The 23,651-nt window shown below is 44.7% G+C and overlaps 1 protein-coding gene across 1 annotated transcript in view; it reads left to right on the forward strand.

Annotated features, from left to right (window-relative positions):
• Nucleotides 1–23,651, forward strand: part of RASAL2 (RAS protein activator like 2) — a gene marked incomplete at its 5' end in the record, with an annotated part of 187,887 nt that overhangs the window by 144,920 nt on the left and 19,316 nt on the right. Inside the window, 5 exons of the mRNA XM_084265933.1 lie at nucleotides 5,478–5,587; nucleotides 15,852–16,005; nucleotides 17,535–17,633; nucleotides 18,348–18,902; nucleotides 21,267–21,411. Coding sequence (XP_084122059.1) covers nucleotides 5,478–5,587; nucleotides 15,852–16,005; nucleotides 17,535–17,633; nucleotides 18,348–18,902; nucleotides 21,267–21,411 — 1,063 coding nt within the window. The remainder of the gene's footprint in view (nucleotides 1–5,477; nucleotides 5,588–15,851; nucleotides 16,006–17,534; nucleotides 17,634–18,347; nucleotides 18,903–21,266; nucleotides 21,412–23,651) is intronic.

Consider the following 23,651-nt stretch of genomic DNA (forward strand, 5'->3'; position numbering starts at 1 on the left):
TCAAGATGCGTCACAAGCCTCCAAAAGGCAACGTGTTTGTCCTCAGAAATACCTAATGTAGGTAACAGTGCTGCAAGCCATAGCACTGTGTGTAAGATGAACCTTTATTGTTGCCCATTTTACTGTGGGTTTTTTTGTGGTTTGAAACTTCCACTAATACCATTGCATTTTATTGGTGGATAATTCCTGTTATATATAGTTCATGGCTGACTTAACCTTTCACTTTCAAAACAACAAAGACAATCGTTATTTATTATGCATGAGCTGTTCTCTCCAAAGTGAAGGATCAGTGTGTCTGTAGGGAGCAATAGTCAAAGAGGTGAGTCGTTCTGACTTGGGTCTCTCTGAATTTGTTGGGCAGTTCGTGTGCTGGTCTGCTAAGATTAAGGACAGAGAAACAGCTGGCAATGTTGGTGTGAAGTGAGCATTTCTGAAAGCCAAAGCTGCCCTAAGCAACAACCATCCCCGAGTTTAAAATATTTGGGGGTCAGAGTTTCTGTGGAAACATGGAGGGAAGTTACAAAAGCCTGTGGAATTTATCGCTTCTCCTGTGGCGATTTTTTACTTGGCACTTGAGAGGGATGAGTTGCTTAACTTCTCGATGCGATGAATAGAATTCTCAGTGGGGCTGAATTATTTTTAGATGTTGTATCATTGGGATTTCATAGCCCAGTGTTTGGTCTTGGCTGAGATAATGAACCTGTTCTGAACCTATTCCACATGCCTGATTGAGTGCCTGCTTGTGCTCTGTTCCTCTCTTGCCCGTCTCTCTTTTTCCATCCCTGTTCCCCTAAACCTGTGATTCCAAGGGGAATTTGTACCACGCTTTGTCCCATTAAGTGTGGACCATCAAATCTGTCTCTTGAGGCATAAAGGCACAGTTCTTCTACAGTTACTCTTTCACAGGGCTCCTCTTAAAATACCGTGTGTACACAGTACTGATCTTTTCAAATTGCATCCTTGCCAATTTATCCTACCAAATATTTTGTACTTTTTAAATAAAGAATATATTCTCACACTTTCTGGCAGCTTGGGTAATAAGTTCACATCTTTTTTGTCTGAGGGTGTTTGTTTAAGCAGTAAAATTCCCACTCTTTCAAAAAAAGATGTTGCACGATGACTCTTAAAGCTCAGGCGCGTCATTACATTTAGGTATAAGAACAGAACATCAGCATATGTTGTGTTCAAATAAGTATTTAAGAAAAACACCTAAGCAATAAGAAAAGATGGTGGTTTTGTCTTTTTGATGGTGGGAGCCACAGTTGCTAGCATTGGCAAGCATTTGTTCCCTCTAGAAGGTAAAGGAAATAAAACTTCCAGTTAGACGGTATCATTGCAGATAGAAGTCTGTTTTTCATCACTACATCTTTTTTTATATCTGCATTCAGTTTTTAAAAGCATTTCCTTTGGCAAGAGAAAGGCAAAAAGCTCTGCTCAGTCCTGGCACGTGTGAATTTTTCATGCTGCTCCCAGGTTGTCTATCTGTAAGCACTGGCCCTGCATGAACTGCCGGTAAGGTGCAGAGAGCAAATATTGCAAATGTTCTCAAGTCTTTTGAGAACGACCAGTAAGTATACTCTTGGTTTGAATAATTTTTATCCTTAAGTACATTCCTACCCTATTACTTTTTTTCTTCTTTTTTTGGATAGTCAACTCTGGATAGCCTTATTCAACCCCAGATAGCATATTCATTTAACCAGGGAATAGATTACATTGAATTAAACTAAGAACATGTTTCACTAACGTTAAAGCGATGCCAATTTAAACTGGTGCATGCACACAAAAATGAATATTCACGGTGCCTCTCTCAGCCTTGGCTGATTTGGGTCAGCTTTGTCTTATTTGCCCTTAAGGGGAGAAAAACATGGTGTTTTGTGTTGGCAGTTTGAGTAGCCTGAGAGGTACTGGACTGAAGCCAGGGTCCACCAGATCTGAATCCCTGTAGTTGGGTTTGTTACCTTTTATGCTGAGAGGTCAGAATATCTGAAAGTGCCTTTGAAAGTGCTATACATCCTCTATTTGAATTCCAGCAACGGCCCCGAGAGAAGCCCAAGAGCATCTATTGATTACAGGGTTTTCTCAAAGGCACTTTTTCAATACCAGGACTGAGAAAAGTGCAGGAGCATGGGGTAGAGTTCAAGTGGCACACAGAGCTAAAAACACTTCCTCCCTTTTGACTGTACCTTTTCCCCCAGCATACTGTGTAGATTTGGGGGGGGGGGGGGGGGGGGGTGGTATTTTTTGCAGTACCAAGATATCAGGCCTTTTCTTCTCCGCTTTGTTTTCTATTTCAGGAGAATATAGTAGCTTTTGCCTGTAAGAAGCCTGCTGGCTGACAAGCCTCAGAAACTGAAGGGCAGCCTCAAATGTAGCTCTCCCTTCACATGCAGGAAAAAGACTCCCTCTCTCTTTGCACCCTGCAGCATCTTCCTACAGGGCATCCCAGTTTCTCTGTGCTGCCCATGGACAGGCGCGTGTCAGGCTCTAGTGTGTGTGTGTGAGCTGCTTGTTTTCCTACACAAGCGTTTGGGAGAGGACTATCTGCATGTGCTGGAAAGATCCCATGGTGTGGATACACTGTCTGTAATACATCACTAGCCAAATCTCAGTGGAGGAGAGGAGGCCATGGGGTGGGTCTGAGGTTCTGTGGATTTGGTGGGGTTTTTTTACACTTGATAACTGAGCAGGGTGTGCTTGCTTGACCATTCATTGAAAGAAGCAGAGTGAGAATGAGTGGAAGAAGAGAACCCACCTACAAGTGTGTATGGTGAGGGGCATCGTGGGGTTTCAAGGAGGAGGGAATTGTATAGATGAAGAGGGACAAACTGAACTTAAAGGGACCACAAATAACAGAATGAGGAAAGGTCGAGTGGGGCTGAAGGATGTGCTTGTTTAAAGGGAAGAGGATATATTTTGTTTCAAAAGGAGCACTGAAAGTACAGGAAGATAAAGGCAAGCGTGAGACTGGAAAATTGATTAGAGATGCTTGCAGCCTGTGTCTCGATCCTGACCAAACGTGGGCTTTGCTGCTTGGAAGGAACTCCTTTTCCAAGAATTAACCTGTCATCCACTGATGTGAGGAGGGTGGTAGCCTTTGAACACTGCAGAATCATAGAATAGCCCAGGTTGGAAGGGACCTTGAAAGATAACTCGGTCCAACATTTTATGGGAAAGGATGCCTTGGTTAAATTTTGTAGCATGCTAATTGTAGGAGATGGGAAATTTTTCAGTCTGAAAGATTATAAATAAAGAAGACTGAGAGAGGATCTGATCAGTGTTTATAACTGAGATTTAATTATATCACAGTTATATAGAGATTCAGTTATGTATCTGAAGTGTGGGACACAGGGGGACATGGCCAGCCTCTTCTCAGTGTCTGTGGGGACAGGACAAGGGGCGATGGCCTTAAGTTGGAGCACAGGAAGTTCTGCACCAATCTGTGGAAGAACTTCTTCCTGGTGAGGGTGAGGGAGCCCTGGGACAGGCTGCCCAGGGGGGTGTGGAGTCTCCTTCTCTGGAGATATTCCAGCCCCATCTGGACGCCTCCCTGTGCGACCTGTCCTAGGGACCCTGCTTTGGCAGGGGGGTTGGACTCGATGAGCTCTGGAGCTCCCTTCCAACCCCTACAGCTCTGTGATTCTGCGAATGTGTGAAATAAAGTTGTCTTTTGTTGTGACGGCCCAATTCTTACGAGTCTGACAGATGAACAAGTCACATCAGCCTGGCTGAGTCACCTGGAGCCAATAGAACACTCTTCCTTTGTCGGTGTTCTGCAAGAACAAGAGACCTTGCTTCTCTTCAATTTGCTGAGTTTTGCATTACAGGAGGCAGCTGTGGGCAACATCTGTCACCTGTCCCACACAGAGTGTGTGGAGGCTTGCCTTGCAAATGTATTCAGAAGCTGTACTTGACTTATGTCCTAGCAAAACAAGGGTGACAGGAGGGAGGGCCAGCCCTAGCTGGCTCTCACTGTCACTAGGTCTTTACTGAAGTAAGTTGCAGATCTCCTGGTTCAATCCACACCGAAGGAATGTTTACTTTGAGCAAATTCTACCGACCTATAACTAGCTCATGATACATGCTTAAGAGATGTGGTTTCACTCTATGTGTTGGGTGACAGCAGCGCGCAGGGAACGATGGCTCTTCACAGCTGTCCTGGGAAGGCACAGAACAGAGTCAGCCAACAAAATGTCTCTTAATCCTATTGGATCAAGAACCTCTGTGTTTGCTTTATCATGCCAAAGAATGTGGCATGTATGTCTGTGCATGTATGTCTGCAAGCCCTGGAAATATTTTGACACAATATAGTTTATTTAAACTATATATTATGCTCAGACTTAAAGGGCACTAGGAGAAAATCAAATGGGCAGGTGTTGAAATATTCCTGTGATTTCCCCACATGCACGCACCTTTGTGTATCAGTGGGTAGGTATACTCCTGGTACGCTACTGGTAAAGCAGCAGTAGCTCTTGATAACTACAAGGAGAGAAATGTGAGGAGAGACTGAGGGCTTATCTGGGAAAGAAAAGGCTAAGGGGGTGTTAGAAGGCAGCCCTCTGCAGCAGAGAGGGGGATTACAAAGAAGACGGAGCCAAACTTTTCCCCGTAGTGGCAGATGCTCTAATGAGGCACCAGAAGCTGCAGATTGCTGCTTGGGAGGTTTTTGTTGAACAGGAAAAAAATGTCTCTCACTGGAAGTGTAATGCAGCACTGGACCAAGTTGCCCAGAGAGGCAGACTTAGACAAAGCCAGAGTTAGGCTGACCTAGTGTTGGCAGTACACCCACATTGATCAGGGTGATCCCCTCCAGCTAACCTGTCTTTGGTCTGTGATTGTTTGGTGAACAATTGTCATTCAGAAGACATTACTTAGAGTATTTTTAGATCACAGGTAGGTTTTTGAGTTGAGCTTTGCTTCAAAACAACACCAGAACTGGTGTCTGAAGTCGCTAATAAGTGAAATCTTTTGAAATTTTCAGTGCTGGCTAGTGAGGCTCTTGGAATTACAAATGATCATAAGGCTTAACTGCTGTGTCTAAACTTAAAAAGGAAAACCTAGCTGCAACTGTGGGTGCAACAGAAGCTTCTAATAAAACACATCTTGTACTCTTAATCTGACCAAGATTTAAAGACACGGTACATAAAGGGGAGATAGGAACAAATGCTGCTATTTAAGAGTACTCCTTGTTAAGTTATAATTGTGGGATTTTGGGTCTCTTGTATAATAGCTGGAATTCACTGAAGTGCGCCTGTAATGTGAGTAGTGCTAATTACTGCAATTTCAAGCTATCACATACTGGAACTGTCATTGACAATCTAGCCCTGCCTTTCTTCCTGCTCACAGGAATCCCAGTGCAGCACGTTCTGTAATCGTTGTCAGCGGGAATCACTGCTGAGTTTGGCCTCAGTGACAGTGCATTGATTGATTTATTACTGGCATCGGTTTCCCTGCTTCACTTCCGCAACTTCTCATTTTAGGGCTTCTTCAGTAAACGCCTGAAAGGGTCCATCAAGAGGACAAAGAGTCAGTCAAAGCTGGACAGGAACACAAGTTTCCGTCTCCCATCTCTCCGCAATGCTGATGACAGGTAAGGTTCAGTGCGTCGCCCAAAACGATCTCTCCTCATCCAGGGGCACTTGGCAACATCTACCCGCAGTGTGCGTACGCACGCACTCACAGACTGAGAGCAAGGAAGGGGGTTTATTGCTACACTGGTGGGTGGGTGGGGTGGGGGCTGCCTCTGGCATGTTAGAAGTTATTCTGACACAGGACCGAAACTTTTACTGCTCTTAACAGCTGATTAGGTTCAGGTTAAGCATATGCACTCAAATACCTCTTTCTGCATCTGTCTCTAATAAGCTGCAGGCTTTAAATTTTACGATGCAAACCCGTTGGGTTGATCAGCTTTGGAGAAACTTGCCTTGCTGTGAGCAATCCTTATCCATGGATCAGTGCGGTGGCCAATATGAGGAATTATGCTGGTGCAAGCAGATCAGTTCAGCTAGTGCTGGCAAAAAGCAGTGACGTACAGCGTGGTTCAGGCACGTTAAGAATCCTTGCTAATGTCAGTAGATTGTATAGTTACAGTAGGGTTACTACAATGAACAGACGGTCTGTTTTTCAGAAAGGTGGAAGACTCAGTAACTTCTGACCATCTTAGTGCTCTGCTTGGTATCTTCTTTTTGTTTACTTTTTGGCTGGCAATTTGGGCTGGGAATAGATAGTGTATGAGGCAAGGAAAAGCTCATATGCAGAGTTTTTCCTAACTATTTTTAAGGTCCCTTCACTGTTTTCATTAAACGTTACCATGTGTTACATTCCACAGTAGCCCAGCGGGAGAACTAGACTTAGTGAAAAATAGGTTGCCCTGTACTTAAGGCCACGGCAGGCTTCTGTGATTTTACATTGTCTAGAGTGTTTTCCCTTCTCCTTTAGCTGAGTTGAATTCATTAGTTGTATCTGTCATGCTGTGCCGCTTCAGTCAACAATGCTATCTTCCCCATCTGAAAAAGCAGCATCATAAAATCATGGAGCTAGCAAGGCTTCAGATGTTAGAGGTCTCATTAACTTCCCCAGTTACAGAAGAGATCTGCTGCTTACCAAATTGTGACTAACCATGTGAATAACATTGCTCCTGTAATCATAGTAGTGTCCACCCAGTCCATTTTGAGCCAAGCTTTGACAGTAATCCCTATTTTCAGGGAGCTGCAACTCAGTGAGCATGAGCATGTTAAATAATGCTGCCATGTGATAAAGTACCTGTTAGTTTTGCCGTTGTTTGCAAACAGCTTTGCTTGAAGTTTTGTAATGCAAAAATCTCTTTGCCATAAGTAATATGTCTTCCCCTAGCTCGGTCCTGAATATGGACTGATGATACTTCCTTTTGCAGTGTAAGGGAAACACTATCGTTCTGTGAAAACCAATAAATTGAGCTCTAATTAATCCCTACAATTTTATTTAAGACATGATATTATACACAGCAAAGCTGCTTTCTCTTCAAAACAGGATCCCGCTCCGCTCCCTGCCAGTGCAGGCATGAATTGTCAACTAGACCTGAATAAAACGTGATTTTCTCTGATTGCTTGCCAAGCATAAAATCCCAAGGAGGCGGTGATGGCATTAAGCATATCTGGTCTATTCTGTCAGTCCTCTCAAGTCTCCTTGGCATGGATTTTAAAAGGAGGGCCCAGAAACAATTCCAGTGGCAGAGTCCATGCAGAGGTTTTGGGGGCAGCGTCCTGACAAGCCAGTGATGTGCAGGATGCTGGACAGGGACAAGCTGGAGGTTGCTCTTTGCTTTCAGTCTGCTCACCCTCCTCCTTTGGCCTGTGACACCAACCTCGTAGCAGTGCGTCTCACATCTGTAGGGCAGGAGATCGGACAGTGTTTTGGGGCTCACTTGCTACTAATGGAATGAAGCATTTTTGATAAATTGGTCCACATGAACCTCTTCTTTTCAGAGGTATTTCTGCTCAAGCAACCAGGGGGAACAGTTTGGAGGCAAGGGAGATCATCTGAGAGCAGCCAAGCTATGTGAAAAGCAAACCGAGCTTGAAGTTTGTTTGGAGATAAATTTTTGCACACATGAATATTGTGGTTCAAAAGCGTGAGCCTCCCCTCAAGCTGGTTGAAGCCTTGTGCTGCCCATGAAAAAAGCCTCTCACAAATTGCTGAGACGCTTTCTTTCCAAAAAGAACTTAACAGCACTACTCAACCTTGTAGTTACCTGTCGTTGGAAGGATTGAAGGTTTAATGGAATTCCCTTTGCATCTGTGGTCTGATCAGACAGTCCGCTGGTTGAATATACCAACTTTCAAAGAATCACAGAACATTGAGGGTTGGAAGGGACCTTGAACAATCATCTAGTCCACCTCCTGCCAGAGCAGGATCACCCAGACTAAATCACACAGGAATGTATCCATGTGGGTTTGAATGTCTCCAGAGAAGGAGACTCCACAACCTCTCTGGGCAGCCCGTCCCAGGGCTCCATCACCCACCCTCACAGTGAAAAAGTTCCTCCTTAATTTCACATGGGACTTCCTCTGCTCCAGCTTTAAAAGTTTGTAGTTAGAGCTATTACTTCTCTAATGGTATTTTATAAATAAAACCATAAAGGAAATTTGGTTCTACTGTGAAGTGAAACTCGCCAATGATTTTTCCCTTCCCTCCCATATGTTTCACTCTGTTTCTAAGAGTGCCTTAAAAATGCAATTGGTGGGCAGAATAGCAGGAAAAACAACTTGGAATCCATGTGGGAATGAAGCACTGAAGATGAGGAACAGATTAGTATACTGGGAGGAGATGGGCTGGACGAAAGAAGAGGCTAGAAAGATTGATTTGTATTTAGAATTATGCTGTTGCTTGGGATTTTTCAGTGGGACAAATCAGGAACAACTGTTTCTGCATGAAAAAAGAAAACACGCAAGAGCTGACTCTTAACTTGTGAGGAGGAACCGCCATTCTCACCTTCTGCTCTCCCTGCTTTCTGTACGAGTCTCGATCTGTTGCAGTAAAAACTTTCCTGTCCTACCCCAGTGAGTCAGCCCTTTCCAATCTGAAGCAGGTGATGCTAGGTGACGTCATGGTGTCATACAGGTTTTCAGGGCCAGATTGGCTTGATAGCATCTGCCTTTTCTCACTTTGACAAACATGGGAGCCTTGCCTTCAAACAAAGTATTATATGGCTTTATAAGTCAAAACCCTGCAAGGATTACAAAGAAATAGAAGCTGCTGACATGTTGGTTTCTCTTGTTTTTGTGGTATTTTGGTCCTGTTAAGAAACAGGAGATGTTTACAGATAAATATCTGTAGCATTTTGGAGTAAGGAAGATTAGTTACCCTGGTGAACGTCAAGATTTGGGATATGGTAGCACTGCAGGCTGTGCCAGATGGTGACAGAGGATGAATGCTGCCTGTTCAGAGTTGATTTAAAATAGAAAGGATTCAGGAGTGCTGTAGGAAGGAGTGATGGAGATAGGTTGCCCTCATCAGATTTTCTGTTTCAGCAGAAAGCAGTTGGCCAGCCTACTTTTTTCTGGCTTTTAGCTTTGTTTCTACGTGACTGAGTTAGTGGATGGCGACTGGGGAGAGCTGTGGTACCCCTCCAGTAACAAGCCCACCATGGGTCAGCATCCAGGTGTCCTGTAGAAATCCACAACCTGCCACTCTGTAAATCACAACACTTCATTTACTCCAATTTCAGGCTGTTTACTGAGTGGTCTGTTGTGCTTGGAAACACATGTTTTGTCTTTACAAGGCCACTGATGTGAGAAGACTTAGGCTCTGCCCAGTCATGACCCGTGCTAGATGTGGCTGAAGCTCTTCTGAGGTGTGGCCAGTCTGGCATCTCACCGGGTTATTGACAGCTCTTGTCACAAGGCTGTCTGGCACCATGTTACCATATCATCTTTCACAGCCTTCCCAGCCTGCTCCCCACTGCATTCTTTGAGCTCTTCAACCCACACATTTGACTCCAACGTGCCCTCAGCGTCAGTAATATATAAAACATGTAAAAAAGCATGAGAAAAGACTTAAGGAAAATTACATTTGAAAGGACAGACCAAATGAATATTTTCAGTTTGTGGCCAGGAATTCTGGAGTATTTCCAAGCGGACCAACAGTTCTCATCTCGGTTTTGTTTATGGTGAGGCAGCGAAGATGGTTGAGACTGGCTGCATATGGTCTCTGTGACTGCTATAAAGCTCTGCGGACAGCTGGGAGGGTTTTGCCCTCTTGGGATTTACTGCCACGTGGGAATCCTCCTGCTTTACTAAAAGTCATTTTATGGCATTATCAGATAGTCGTAGACGAGCGCAGGTTCCGTGGTGTGCTTGCTCAGGATGGGCTCCGGCTGGTCCTGGGGAAGCGGGTAGCCATGGCTCTGGGGTTCATGGTGAAGCGGTATCGCTGCTCCAACGACAGCTTTTTCTACTTTCGGTAAGTTTTCATTCCTCCCCCCTGGTTTCTTTGCAGTATGAAAACAGCATAGATATATAAATAACAGAAGCAAATTTTCTTTTCCTTTTTGTATTCCTTCCTCCTAATTTAATGCCGGCTTTCAAAAAAAGGTGGGTGATTATTTTATTTAATCCTGATTTAGACATGAGGATAAAAATCTGCGTTACACAACGCGTTATTAAGGCTTGACTCACTCAGAGCTTGTATCCATTCGGCATATCTGTTTCTATCTGCACACTGGAGTATGGGGAAAGGGGAGGAGTGGTTTGTTTCCGGAGAGACGCCTCCTGTTTTGGTGAATATCTTTCTTTCAGCCAGGTTTTTGAATCCTCACGCAGTTGTTTGTTTCTCAGTGGAATTTCAGTGGAAACTCGGTAAGATCTCACTGTTAAGCCTACCCTAGTGAACCTTCACGTTGGTGTCCCACCTGCGAGCTTGCTTGCCCCCTGTATAAAACGTACTTTTTACTGGCAGATGCTTTTCTGCAAATGCCAGGCTCCTCCACGATGCGTTCGCCTGTAAAATGCTTAGCAGCAAAATAAAACTGAGGTGGTTAAGCATCTCTGGTCCAGCTAAAGAAAAGAATGTGAAATGTTAAGATCAGAGACCATGGTTCCAGTAGAGTTAGGAGAAGGCTGCCGCTGGGAAATTCAGCAGCCCCTTTGGCTGCAGCGTGTGAGGTGTCTATTAGACAAGCTGAGATCTGCAGGGAGAGCAGGCAGGCAGGGAATGGCTTTGCAGATCCAGGATTCAAACAATGAGGCTTCGGGTAGGGCCTTACAAGAAAAGACCAGGATCTCAATGGAAGGCTAAAGCAATATGCTCAGAAAAAGCCCAGCATTTATTTGCAGCCAAGTACAACTTCTATCTAACTAAGTTATCCTGAGTTTCTGATTTAAAAAAAAGAAAAAGAAATTAGTAATGAAACTGGTTAGACTTGTAGAATAGTTGACCGAGTAGTAGGATGTTCTGTTAATTGGCAGTTGGAAAACGAAGCAGGGTGTGGTGCCTACAAAATGAACACTTGCATGGGGAAATCTGATGCTGCAGCACTGGGAGAGTGCACCTGTATTGCAAGTGATGCTGCCGACGTTAGGGCCCAGTTCAGCGGGGCTGGGATTTCGAATAGCAGCGCTGAGCAGAAAGTTCACAGTCCAAGCTCTCTCCTGTGACTTTGTGAGTGGCTAAGTATTGAATTCAACTTTCCGATCGCGGGGAGCGTCTCTGAACGCACGGGTGTTGTGCTGGAATTATTTGAAGCGTGCGGAACGTACAGTTTCGCGCAAGGCCGGTGGATACGTGGCTTTAGCCGGGTGTTTGGGCAGAACAAAATGCTCTTTTCAGAATTCTTTGCCTTTGCGCCGGTTTGGTAAAGGAAACGGATTATGGGATTCTGCTCCTCGGTAGTTCACTTCTATACATTTGATATTTCTATCTTTTGGATTATTGATGTCCACAGGGTTGTTTTCCAAGCAATATAGTGCTCTCCCGGTAAGCTCAGTAATTGAAAGTCTTTTGTGCTTTGTAGGTTGGCTTTTAAATAGGTCAAAATCAGCAGGAGAGCTTCATAACCAGAGCAATTAGGATTTTAACCCTTTATCCTACGTGCCTTATAGACAGTGGAATATAATACAAGTCGACTAATAGGCTGCTGTGTGCCATGGGCAGCCACTAAAAGCCAGAGGTTTCTAGTTCCCGGCTTACAACCGAAATGTTCCTGTAGTGGAAAATTACTGAATTATAGTGTGCAGAGAGAGACGGTCAGCCTGGGGTTGGCCCAGCACGATGGTCGTGTTGAAGAGATCTTTTTCAGTTGCAGTTGCGTGCTGCTGCCAGGTCAGTGGTTTGGGGCATTGGCTGGGCTCTGATTTAGAAGGAAGTTACGCGTCTCTGAAGACCAGTACTCCAAAGCATGTGAAAAGAGGTGAGAAGTTTAAAATGTTCCATGACATCCTCCTCCTCCACCTGCTTTTCCTATTGGGAAGAAATTATGGAGAATACCGTTGTAAGAGTTGTTTGGTGGTCCTGGTAGCTATTTGCTCTGAACTCATTATGTTGTTCCTTTGCGATCTGATTGCTGCATGCAATAGCAGACAGAAAAAGCAGCAGGGGAAGAAGAGTTGATCATGGGAGGTTAACTGTAATTTAAAACAGGATTTGTGTTGATAATGGAGCTGTTTAACAGAAACAGATTTGAACAAACAGCCCTTCCCCCACCTTTTGCATATGGGATCTCTCTGTTTACAGTAATCTGCTTCCCTGGGATTACCTCGCTCTTAACAGAGACTCAAAAGCAATACTCATTTTACCAGTAGCTCCCTACCTGTCATGGGAAAGACCCTATTAATTCAGCCCCTTCCTTGGGCATTGCGATAGAAGTTAGCGGCATCTCATGCAAAAGGGAAGTTAGCAAGCAAATGTCTTTTATTGTTACTTACAGCTTCAGAATATCAGATGAGGCTTGAAAGCAGCAGAGAACTGTTATTTCTGTGTAATTATTGCCTGTATGGATTGGGATGCTGCTGATTTAGGGACAAATCAATGATTTGCTTAGCAGATCTATCAATAGATGAAATATATACCATGGCGCTTACAGATGCGTGTATTTGTGTTTGTAGATGCATGTGGTTGCATCTAACCAACAACTTTACAACACTGCTGTGGTGTTTATGGAAGATAAAGTGCCAATTCTAAGCCACTTAATCTGTTTATCGAGCTGTTTAAAATATGGTAACTTCAAGGAATTACTCGGACAGAGAGACCTTCCTCTGCCCTAGGACCCTGAGTCAACAAAATGAACCATGCTCCAGCTGATGTGCAACAAAACAAAATGTTTAAAGCTAAGTAGTTAGAAAAGCAATGAAGCAGAAGAGATGCTACTAAAAGATTTAACTTGCAAGATGGGATGTGGAGGCATGGAGTATGATCGCTGTGAGTACCTGCCTTCACCTCCACCTTGTCCCCAAAGGCTGTTCAGAGGCATTCTTTGGAAGATGCCTCGCGCTCTCCCACTGACTTGAACTGTTCAGGTCTTGTTAAACTCGTCCTAGGAAAGGAAGAAGAGGGACTTCTTTCTGCAAAGGTCACCTTTGCCACGTCTGTGGAGCAGCCTTCTCTCCTGGCTGCCGGCCCCCCTAATCTCCTTACAGGCGGCTGCACCATGGCAACATGCACCTGGGAGCCTCTTCGTGTCACCCATGGGGCTGGGTGGGAGCACAGCTGATGAGGAGAGGATTTCCTTACCAGCACGGCTGTGACTTTTCTTCTTGCCCCAGCGTACCTGCCCAGCATGATGCTCATCCGAAATTTGTAACCTAAGGCTTGAGGAAGAACTCCTCCTGGATTTTTGTGCCTGGTTTCCTCTCCCAGCAGGACTGATTGTCAGAGATGTAGCCCAGAGAACGGAGGTTGAAAGGAAGGGCTGTGATATGTGGCACCGCTATGATCTGGGGATGCACTTCTAAGTGGCTGTACAATTGTTTCATGTAGGTGTGCTTGATTTGTCTCGCTCCGTGTGCATCCTCCGCTTAACTGGAACTTGCAAAATCTCTTTTTCTTTCTCCTTTATTTGGTAGACATTTTTCTTTTCCTCTTCTTCCTCCTCTTTTTGACCACTCCAAGCTTTCCTTCTGTTACAAGGAGCTGAGGCAGGAGTTGGCTGCAAGCTGTCAGCCAGCTCCCCTGCATGATGCATCAAAAGTACTTTGTTCAAACTGGAATTACTGAGAGTTTTGGTGTAGGGACAGAAGCCAAGTGACCTCGGCGCTGCTTTCTTGAGAGGAGAAATTAGAGAGGGTTTTTCAGAGATGATATTGAAGTGGTGTATTGTGGTGTGTTTATTTTAGACTTGCCCTACCTTAACTGCAGCGAGTGTTCAATTATACATGGCTGAGGTTTTAGGTTTGCGTTAGTACAGCTGCTGCTGTAACCTGTTATAACAAAGCGTGCATGGCGCAGCCAACGCATTTGTACCAGCGCTGCTGTTTTGCATTTGAAATCAGCGTCTCTGTAATATCCCTCTGATGAAAGGGGATTTTGCTGCCTGCACTTAGGTCATTCAGTATATTAAATGGGAACAAAGTTCTCCCTTCCCGTTGAATAAATCATACCGTACCTGAGCCTACTTATGGGAATACCTTCGGCACTGCGTTTCGTACAAAAGAGCAGTCAGGATCAATTCTGCTTGTTGCTTTACATGTATCCTTCATGATGCCTGAGTTTTTTCTTAAGCAGCCTTCGAAATACTGAAGGCACCTTTTCCAGATGTTTGTTTTGGGGTTGGTTGGTTGATTATTTTTTTCCTTTCCCTGTAGGATTGCCTTGAGGGTAGGAGGGATTTGATTTTGCTAAGGTTACAAAAGTGAGGATTTTTTTTTTTCTATTAGATATGTGAGGGAAGCATATAAAAACTACTTAGTTTTCAAAATTCAGGAAGCTATTAGAGGTAGCTGTGCTTTGCGCTCCTCCACAAATACATTTTTAATGAAGAAAAGAGGAAATACTGCAAGGACAAACACAGGTGAGAAAGCATCGTCTCAGAGCAGTGCTGTGCTCTACCTGATGTATTGCCAAGCAATGCCTTTCTGCTCTCATGCCTGTTCCCTGTGCTCAGTCACACTTGCTGGCTGTGCAGTCCTATTTATGGGCACGCTTTCGTAGATGGCTGAACAGGCATAGGGACCAGCACGAGCTTCGATGCCTTAGCAATACCTATACCTGCCAGCTGAACAGCAACTTTTCTGCTAACTTTTCTGGGACTTAGTGCTCTTCCCCCTTGTTGGCCATCCGTGAAGGCTTTGACCGCGTTCCAGGAAGTGTGTATGCATCATGGTTTTTTTTAGGAAGTAGGGATGCTAATTGTGCATGGAGTATGATGGGACTTTATTGCAGAAGCTTATAGTCCAGGTGTGTGGCTGGAAGAAGGAGGAGCCAGGTGAAGCCACCCTCACCTATAAACTGAGCACGTTTTCCAGTGCTGGTTAACAGCAGAACTCCCTGCTACACACAAATGCCACATTGAATCAAACTGAGAGAGTACCAAGAGTGTTAGAGCACATCTCCTCGTGATGATGCTGGTGGTTACAACATGCTACGGTATATTGGAGGGAAGGGTATGTCTTTGAGAAGTATTCAGGAACTGGTGGGAACAGAGAGAAGACTGCATCGATAAAAAGGTACTGTGAACTTGGGAGATGCCAGTTCCAGTAGAGCTCAGGGATTTACAAACCAGTCCATAGAAAAAAGGAGACGATGTGTGTCTGTGGGGGGATGTTAAAAGAGAATGGAGGTATCAAAATTTGGACACTTATAAACTGGAAGTAGCAGCTGAAGAAGAAAATGAAAAATTTAAATGTAGGTAACAGATTTGAGCATTGCAAAGTGGGAGATAATTTGCATATTTGACTTTCGTTAAAGGCTTTGTATATTAAGAAATATCACTTGCATTGCAGGGGGATTGTCTGGTCTAATGAGAGTAGCTATCGCTCTGCGTTGGTTTAGAGATTTAGAGCTTGTCATGCTTTTTGCTGTTAATACACAACATTATTCTAGCGATCTAGATAGTAAATATTTGCACTAATGTATCCAATGTATATGTGGGTTTTCTTTAAATTTCACCATTTAAGTTCTGAACTCTTTGTTTCGGTGTTTCTGTCTGTGATGACTCAGCAGGTCCAATATCTAGGTCAGCGGGAATGGACTTCCTGGACTGGGGCAGCTGTTTATTTCCTTAGGAGTCTGGGATTGCTGACTTAATGTTATTTTCATATGGTTTATGGGCTAATTGTAGACGTTGTTCCGAATAAAAACCCAAGTTGCAGCTTTCTTCAGGATCTTGCCAGCTCTTTTGCTAACTGCAAGGAGAAATGTTCCCTTTCCCCTTTCTTCTCATACAGGTCACGTGGATTGCCAAAGCTGAAAGAGTCCCGTTCCCATGAGTCTTTACTGAGCCCAGGCAGCGCCGTGGAGGCCCTGGATCTTGGGTCAGAAGAAAAAGTCTTTGTCAAACCACTTCACAGCAGTATCCTTGGACAAGACTTCTGCTTTGAGGTAAAGAATGCTTTCCAAATGCACAGCTGATTATATGCTGCCAGTCAGTACGCCGTTCTGTGACTTTGTAATTGGAGAATGGATCAGGAGCTGCTCCTGAGGTTTGGGTGGGAGCTGTCAAACCAGCGTGTGATTTCAAAGTCCTTGAAGCTAATGGCATCAATCAATCAACAGAGAGAAATCTTTTTCAATTACCACATCTTCTAATTGAAAAATCTCCTTAATTTGATAAATATCTAGGCATTTGTAGTTTGCATGCAAATGTATGATTCCAACGTGCTGTTGTTGGTAAGCTGCGTATTCATCCTCTCCAAATTCACCTAAAATTAAATTTAGAAAACATACTGTAACTGAGCAATGTGATTTCCAGTCAGAGCCACCCTTCCATTAGCTCAGCCCATTCGCTGACTGCTGAAGGAGAAGCCTGAGTGACTGCGGACGTGTCCATTGTGCCAGGGAGCGGGATGCACAGATCATCTTGCTGGTTCAGCACAGGCTGCAGCACAGCCCCACGTGGCTCCCAGCTCCACTTCAGAAACAGGCTGCTTGTGTGAGCACCTTGCAGGACAGGCAGAGAATTCGCATGTGCTGTTTGGATGTGGTGACGGCTGTCATAGCCTGTCGTGGCAGGGACAGATGACAGTCTGTTTGGGCAGGATTAGTCAGGTGTGCCTAAACCTCTGTGACAAAGATCTCTTTACAACCTGGAAAACTGCTCTGGTAGGAAGCCAGCATATCAGGCCCCTCCTCCTGCAGGATGTATCCAGGACCTGTTCCCATTTGCTTCAGTCTCATTCTTCTGGTTGGAAGCACTTTCCAGCTTGCTTCAGTCTGGGGAGTTGAGTAAAAAAAAAATGTCAGCAACTTAGCTCTGAGGCTGTTGCCTCAAACTGGGTTTTAATTGTGTGTGCAAATGAAGAGAAAGAGTAAAGGAAGCTTGTCAGGCCACATGAATGTGAATGAAACTGAGGTGGTTCCCTCCCCTGTGAAAGTGGAGCTGGGTATGGCACTGAGCATCAGAGCAGGGCTCCTTTGGTTTGCTTTAGACTGCTGCTGTATCTATGGACCCTTGGAAATACTTTGTATTTACTCAAGACATCATTTCCAGTGTGTTTTGCCTTATACATAGTTGGTTCTGTCTGTCTTTACACTGTTAGTAACTAAATCACCTACCTCCGGGACTTCATGAGGAAAACTGCAAGCATTTAATGGCTCTGGATCAATTAACAAGTGTTTTCAAAACCATAAATTAACCAGTTGATTAAAGCCTTGTTTAAAGGTCTTTAAGAGGAGCCTCTGGTGCTCCTCATGTGTTTTAGTTTTATATTAATTTGAACTGACTTTTTTTGTTTCTACGTTTTGTGAGCCTCTTGAGCTTTCTGCCTTCGAGGCTTCTATATTGTTTTCCTGCTTTTTTTTCTATTTACTTTGTTACTCAAGCATTACTTTCCTTCTTCCTTGTTTTTTTTCCTGCCTCTTACATGGCTCCCAGGCTTGCCTGAGCTCAGCCTGTTGTTCCTATGTTCCAGGTAACCTACTCCAGTGGCAGTAAATGCTTCAGCTGTTCCTCTGCAGCAGAGAGGGACAAGTGGATGGAAAACCTACGCAGAACAGTGCAGCCCAATAAGGTAATAGAAACTGCAGAAACAAGATTAGTGGGGGAATGGAGGTGGTATGATTGGATTTGAGGCTGGTGTACCAGGGCTTCCCACTGATGCACACTCAATTAATTTAGTCTGTGGAGAAGTCTGCTCATCAGTGTATCAAAAGCTGCTGTGTGCTATTCTAGGGAGTGCAGTAGGTCAAACCTTTAATGAATAAATCCATGTCGGCGTGCTTCCTGATCCCTGCTCCAGTGCCTGCTCGGTGGTGTTGGGGGAAAAACACCAAGAAAAGGAATTTGAGCTGGAGTGGGAAGTTGGGGTCAAGTTATTGATTGGCTGGTCTGATAGGGCACCACCATAGCTGGCAGGCTGCCTTTGAGGGATGGGCTAACAGGGCTCTTGGAGTTACTCACAAGAGTAAACAATGTGGCGTGCCACACCAGTCTAGCAGGTTTTGGGGGACTCCTGTGCAGAGTGTTTGTTTTCTAAAGGATTTCAAATACAGCTTTTTGAGAGTAGAAATGTTCTAGTCCCCACCTTTGATACACAAAAGACAGACCTGTGCCTCTACTTTAGAAAATGTCTGATTTTCTAGAGCTTCTGATGATGAGAGAATCTGAGTCTCAGTTCTGACTCTTTACCTTGGACACAAAAGACAGCCTTTGCTGCTGCTGTAGAAGACAAAATATTCAAACTTTAGGGATTTTGAATCAAAGCTGAGCTCTTTATTCTGCACAGGACAATTGCCGTCGAGCTGAAAATGTGCTCCGTCTCTGGATCATTGAGGCAAAGGACCTGGCCCCCAAGAAGAAATACTTCTGCGAGCTGTGCCTTGATGACACCCTCTTTGCCCGCACCACCAGCAAAACAAAAGCAGATAACATTTTTTGGGGCGAGCACTTTGAGTTCTACGGTCTCCCACCTCTTCACAGCATCACAGTTCACATCTACAAGGATGTGGAGAAGAAGAAGAAAAAGGACAAAAACAATTACGTAGGTCTGGTCAACATTCCCATGGCCAGTGTAACCGGTCGCCAGTTTGTGGAAAAATGGTACCCAGTGAGCACACCTACACCCAACAAAGGGAAGTCAGGGGGACCTTCCATTCGGATAAAGTCCCGTTATCAGACCATCACCATCTTGCCCATGGAGCAATACAAAGAATTTGCAGAGTTTGTTACCAGCAACTACACGATGCTGTGCTCTGTGCTGGAGCCTGTGATCAGCGTAAGGAATAAGGAGGAGATGGCTTGCGCTTTGGTGCACATTCTTCAGAGCACTGGGAGAGCCAAGGTAAGAACTCCCTCTCACTGCTCGCAGGCGGTATCTTCTCAGCTAGAAACTGGGAAGCTGGGGCTGGCATGGCCATAGGTAACAGCAGAAAGGTGCCTGATGGGGTACGGCTGAGAAAAGGGTCTCCAAAGTATTTCAAAAAACTTGGGCAATCATATCTACCAAGAAGGCATTTTAACAGGCACAATACCAACAGCGATTAGGAGTCGATGCAAAGATTAAAGATGCTGTGTACAGAATGTAAGTGGGAGGAGTGCATAACTTCACACAAGCCTGAAAAGTGTATTCAAGGTTTGTGTGTTCTGTATTTCTAAAATCAGGATAGAGGATAAGAGGTAAGTAAGCAAGGGATTAGTAAGTCGGAGAATTACTTCTATAAATAAGTCTCTGATACAATGAGCAGCAGGGTGCCGTTGTTGATTCAGTGCTAACATCGATTTAGTCACTGTCTGAACAGCCATTTGCAGCATCTATATTCGGTTAATGGGGATCCCACCTGCCTCAAGGATGGTATTAGGATTTCTGGGTGCACACTGACGGCTCTCTGCGAGGCAGCAATCAGGGAGAACGTGGTTTCTCTGAATAGGTTGTGGGAGAATATCCAGTAGGTCTGTCTCGGGGGGTTCTGAGAAGCGTTACCAAGCACTGATTTAGCTGTATGCTGCCTGCCAGGAGGGTGTGTGAGTACTACCGAGCTGTAGCCAGCCTCTTCCAGTAATGCCAGCTAGAGCAAGTTAAGCATGACCAAACACCAGTTAGAGGGTTGGGGATGTGGAAGAGTGGACATAAGCAACATCCAAGGGGCAGCCTAATTAAACTGCTCCAAAAAGTTCCTTTTATGTTTACGTAATCATACTCCGCTCTCTGCTGTTCTCCCTTTGATGTATATCTCTGGAACACTGCTGCTCTGTGAGAGTGTGATGGAAGGCTGTTCCTTACCAAGCAGTTTGTCTTATCATGAGTAGCTGGGATAGCTCCTGTAGGGTGGTGCTGAAATCCTTGGGCTCCGGATTCCTGAAGTGCTAGCTGCAACAGGCAGGCAGATAAATTATTGTTAGGACTTTGCCTTCCTAGTGCCCAGACGTTTGAACCTCTGTTTACTGGAAGCACTGAGCAGCTTAGGCTGCTGTAACCTGATGCTACTGAGAGGGTGCATTTCCGGGTCCCACCGTGCTGGTGGCGATGGAGCTGGATGTTCCCAGTTTGCACCAGGTGAAAATTATTCTCTCAGATTTTGCTGAAAACAAACAGCAAAAATGGGTTGCAAACTAAGACTGCTAAATGTATTTTTGATCTGTATTTATCATATATAATTTGTTCTGCATGTTTTACACTCAAATGCTAGCAGTGCATTATGGCTTCTGTAGCTAATGGGGTTGTGAAACCTTACTAACAGCACTCTGTGAACCGTTTGGGGGATGCCGCTGTTCACAGTGGAACCAGCAAGTCACTGTAGTGCTCAGCCCTAATTTATGGGGGTCTTTTGGTGTTTGGGAGTGCTTGTTCCCTTTGGCCAGGCTGGGCCAGCTGTCCTGGCTGTGCTCTCCTGGCTTCTGGTGCACCAGGCAGGGCGTGAGAAGGTGAAAAGTCCTTGACTTAGTGTACACACTACAACTACCTAGCAACAGCTGAAAACACCAGCGTTATCAACATTATTCTCACACTAAAACACGGGGCTACAGCAGCTACTAGAAAGAAAATTAACTCTGTCCCAGCCGAAACCAGGACATAAGTATTGCCTAAGTATTAGAATCAGACCTTGTACCACAAGGTTATTTGCTGTATCAGGGCTTGCTGACAGTTCCTACCCAGGAATGCAGTTCAAGTCAAGCCATAGGGATCCACAGCAAGCATGTTAGTTATTTTCCCAAATCCTGAACCGCTTTTGGTTTGTGGGTCTGATTTATATAAGCTGTTCTTATTTAAATTTCACCAAGCTGTAAGAATTTGCATCTACCTTCCATTTTGGATTTTTAAATCCATGTTTGTTTGCAATATTCGGTATGGAAAGATAAATACCCCATCATAGTTTCTTTCAGCAGACAAAGCAGCTGATAAACTGGTGAGGGGGTACTGTTCGGGTTCCGAACTGAAACACAAGCGTGACTGTAAAATTTGTCCTTTAGAAACTTTGCTTCTCCCTTTATAATTTGTAATCTAGATCATTTTATATCAAACCCAAGAGGGAGCCCTAGGTATTTCCTTGGCCCATACTACATGTAGCATCTGCACCCCTTGTCCCAAGCTGAGAAATTCTTACAGTAATCCTGCATCTCCTCTGTTTATCCTTCTTTCTTGGCTTCTGCGGTTAGCCTGGCATGAGTCTGGCTAAAATAACCTCTTGCATTTGACCTTTTTCTTCAGGACTTCCTGACGGATTTGGTGATGTCTGAGGTAGATCGTTGCGGGGAGCATGACGTCCTGATCTTCAGGGAGAACACGCTTGCTACCAAAGCTATTGAGGAATACCTAAAGCTGGTAGGACAGAAGTACCTTCACGATGCACTAGGTAAGAAAGTGGCTGGCTGTCAACTGTTTGCATTGCAAAGGCTAATCCTGAACTATCCGTGCCACAACTGAAGGCTCATGCACCTGGAAACATGGGATGGGAAGGTTCTGCCTCAGCACTGAGCATGGGTGTCAAGTACTCAGATAGCACAGTCCATGTGGTCTTACCCTTGATGCCCTTCTACCTCAGAAGGAGATGCTCTCTGGTGCCTGCAGGAGTAGCACCCAAGGAGAGACAAACTAGATTTGGTATAGCCTAGTCCCTCTTAAAGTTGGTATCACCACGTTATATTTTTCTGGGTAACTTTCTTTTGTGTCTCTAGTTGTGAGAAAGAGGTATAATGCTGCAGTACATCTGTGGGCAACAGCAATTGTTCCATGTGATTTGCAAACAGGCAAAAAGGTGTTTTGATGCATAATTTAACAGCAGAAATTAAGACCAGTACCTTCCGTTGTAGTGGCAGGAGTGAATCTGACACCATGTGCAGTACAGTTAGGCAGAGATTTTGGAACAGGAAGCATGTATTTCACTCATCTCCTTCTATGCTGAATAAGCTTCTGCACTCAGTCTAGGCTGAGGTGCCAGCACCTGGGGGCTACATATACCCAGTGATGCTGGGCTGACACCCACAGTTCTCACTCATGGGTGGATGTTGCTGGAGTGTCTCCAGTGACCCTTTCGCTCGCCACCATGGTTAACAGCAAGAGTTAGCTGGTAGTGGGTGAGGTGCCCACCCTAGTACTTGAGTCGGGTGTGGAAACTCACTTCCATGGGCTTCCGCTGCAACCATTGGTAGTGCTGGCATGTTCCAGAGACACCTCTGGGCTTGCTCAGCCCTTACCTTTGCCACAGAGCAATTAATTCAGCAACATTCATGTTAACCTTTCAAACTAGTGCCTTGCCCCACCAAAAATCCTTAGAGGAACATGGCTGGAGGCAGTGGGGCTGCAGGGCAGCTGAGCGGCAGCACAGGGCGGGCGATAAAGGTGCAGAGTGTCTACAGAGCCTCCTGCCCGAGCTTATCCAAAGTGCTCTTTGTTCACCACCTCATTAAAACTACCTGGTCAACCTGTGATGTCCCCCATTCCCCTGCGGGGTCTTAATGTCCACGGTGATGTGCCGGGGTGGGTTCTAATAATTGTATTATCGTCCCCTCTCCACCAAAAGGTTCTGCTCTAGTCATAACCCAGTGCCTTGGGAATTAACTGTACACACAACAAATATTGCAGTCAAGCACCAAACTGCATGTGCTCTCTTCCCAAGAAACTCACAGCCTTGCTACTGTTAGCTTGATCTTTCTTACTCAAGATCACACAATGAGCCACCCATCCCCCTGTTGTTTCTTGGATGAAGAAAGTGTTGGAAATTGATACAAGAGAAACAAGCTCAGGCTGAAGCCAAGTCCTACACCACATCCTTTCACAAAAACAAGCAAAAAAAAAAGTCAGCAGCTTGCTTTCCCAGCAGTCTCATTTGTCCTCAGCAGTCTCAGATGCTGGCAAGTCATCAAGTAGATAGTTGGCAAAATTAGTGCTTCGAGGGTCAGTAGAGTCAGGTCTGTGATTATATGCATTTTGGCCATTTCTTAAATGTAATGAGTCTGTTCTGGAAGTCTTATTCTCAGGGGTGGAACCGAGGAGCATGTCACAGTTGTAGGCTGTCGCCTGTATGGAGAAATGAGCAGCATATTGCTTTGTACTGTGCTTCTTAGCAGACTGGATGATCAGCTGCGGGGCCAGAACATTACATTTGACTGCAGACCCCTTAATGTGCAGTAATTACAGAAAAATATTTTAAAATTAATGACTTCTAATACATCATTTAGAGCATTGGTGCTGAGCGATAAGATGGTAAATCACAGACGTGAGAGATGGAAAATCCCCCTAAGGTCATCCAGCTTGTCTGTAGCTCGGGGCAAGATCGCTGATGACAGTATCCCCATCTAATTCATTGTCAAGTCCTAAATGTCATCTTGCTCAGATGCCGTGTTCTCTGGAAGGATTAACAGCATTACGCTGGGTGTGAGCTGTTTCATACGTCTGTAAGAGCATCTAAATATATGATTAAGACAGGGTCTCCTGGACCACAAAGAGTAAGTTTCAATGGGCTTAAGGCAAAAAACCCAAATTATACAGTAAGCAACAGTTAAATCAGAATTGGCTCAACAGAGGTGATGGCAAGAGTTTTGCAAGTGAGAGATCTAGATGCCCTCAGCAGAAATTTTTTTGGACCCCAACAAA

Source organism: Gallinula chloropus, assembly GCF_964237585.1.
Source record: "Gallinula chloropus genome assembly, chromosome: 6".
Lineage (NCBI taxonomy): Eukaryota > Metazoa > Chordata > Aves > Gruiformes > Rallidae > Gallinula > Gallinula chloropus.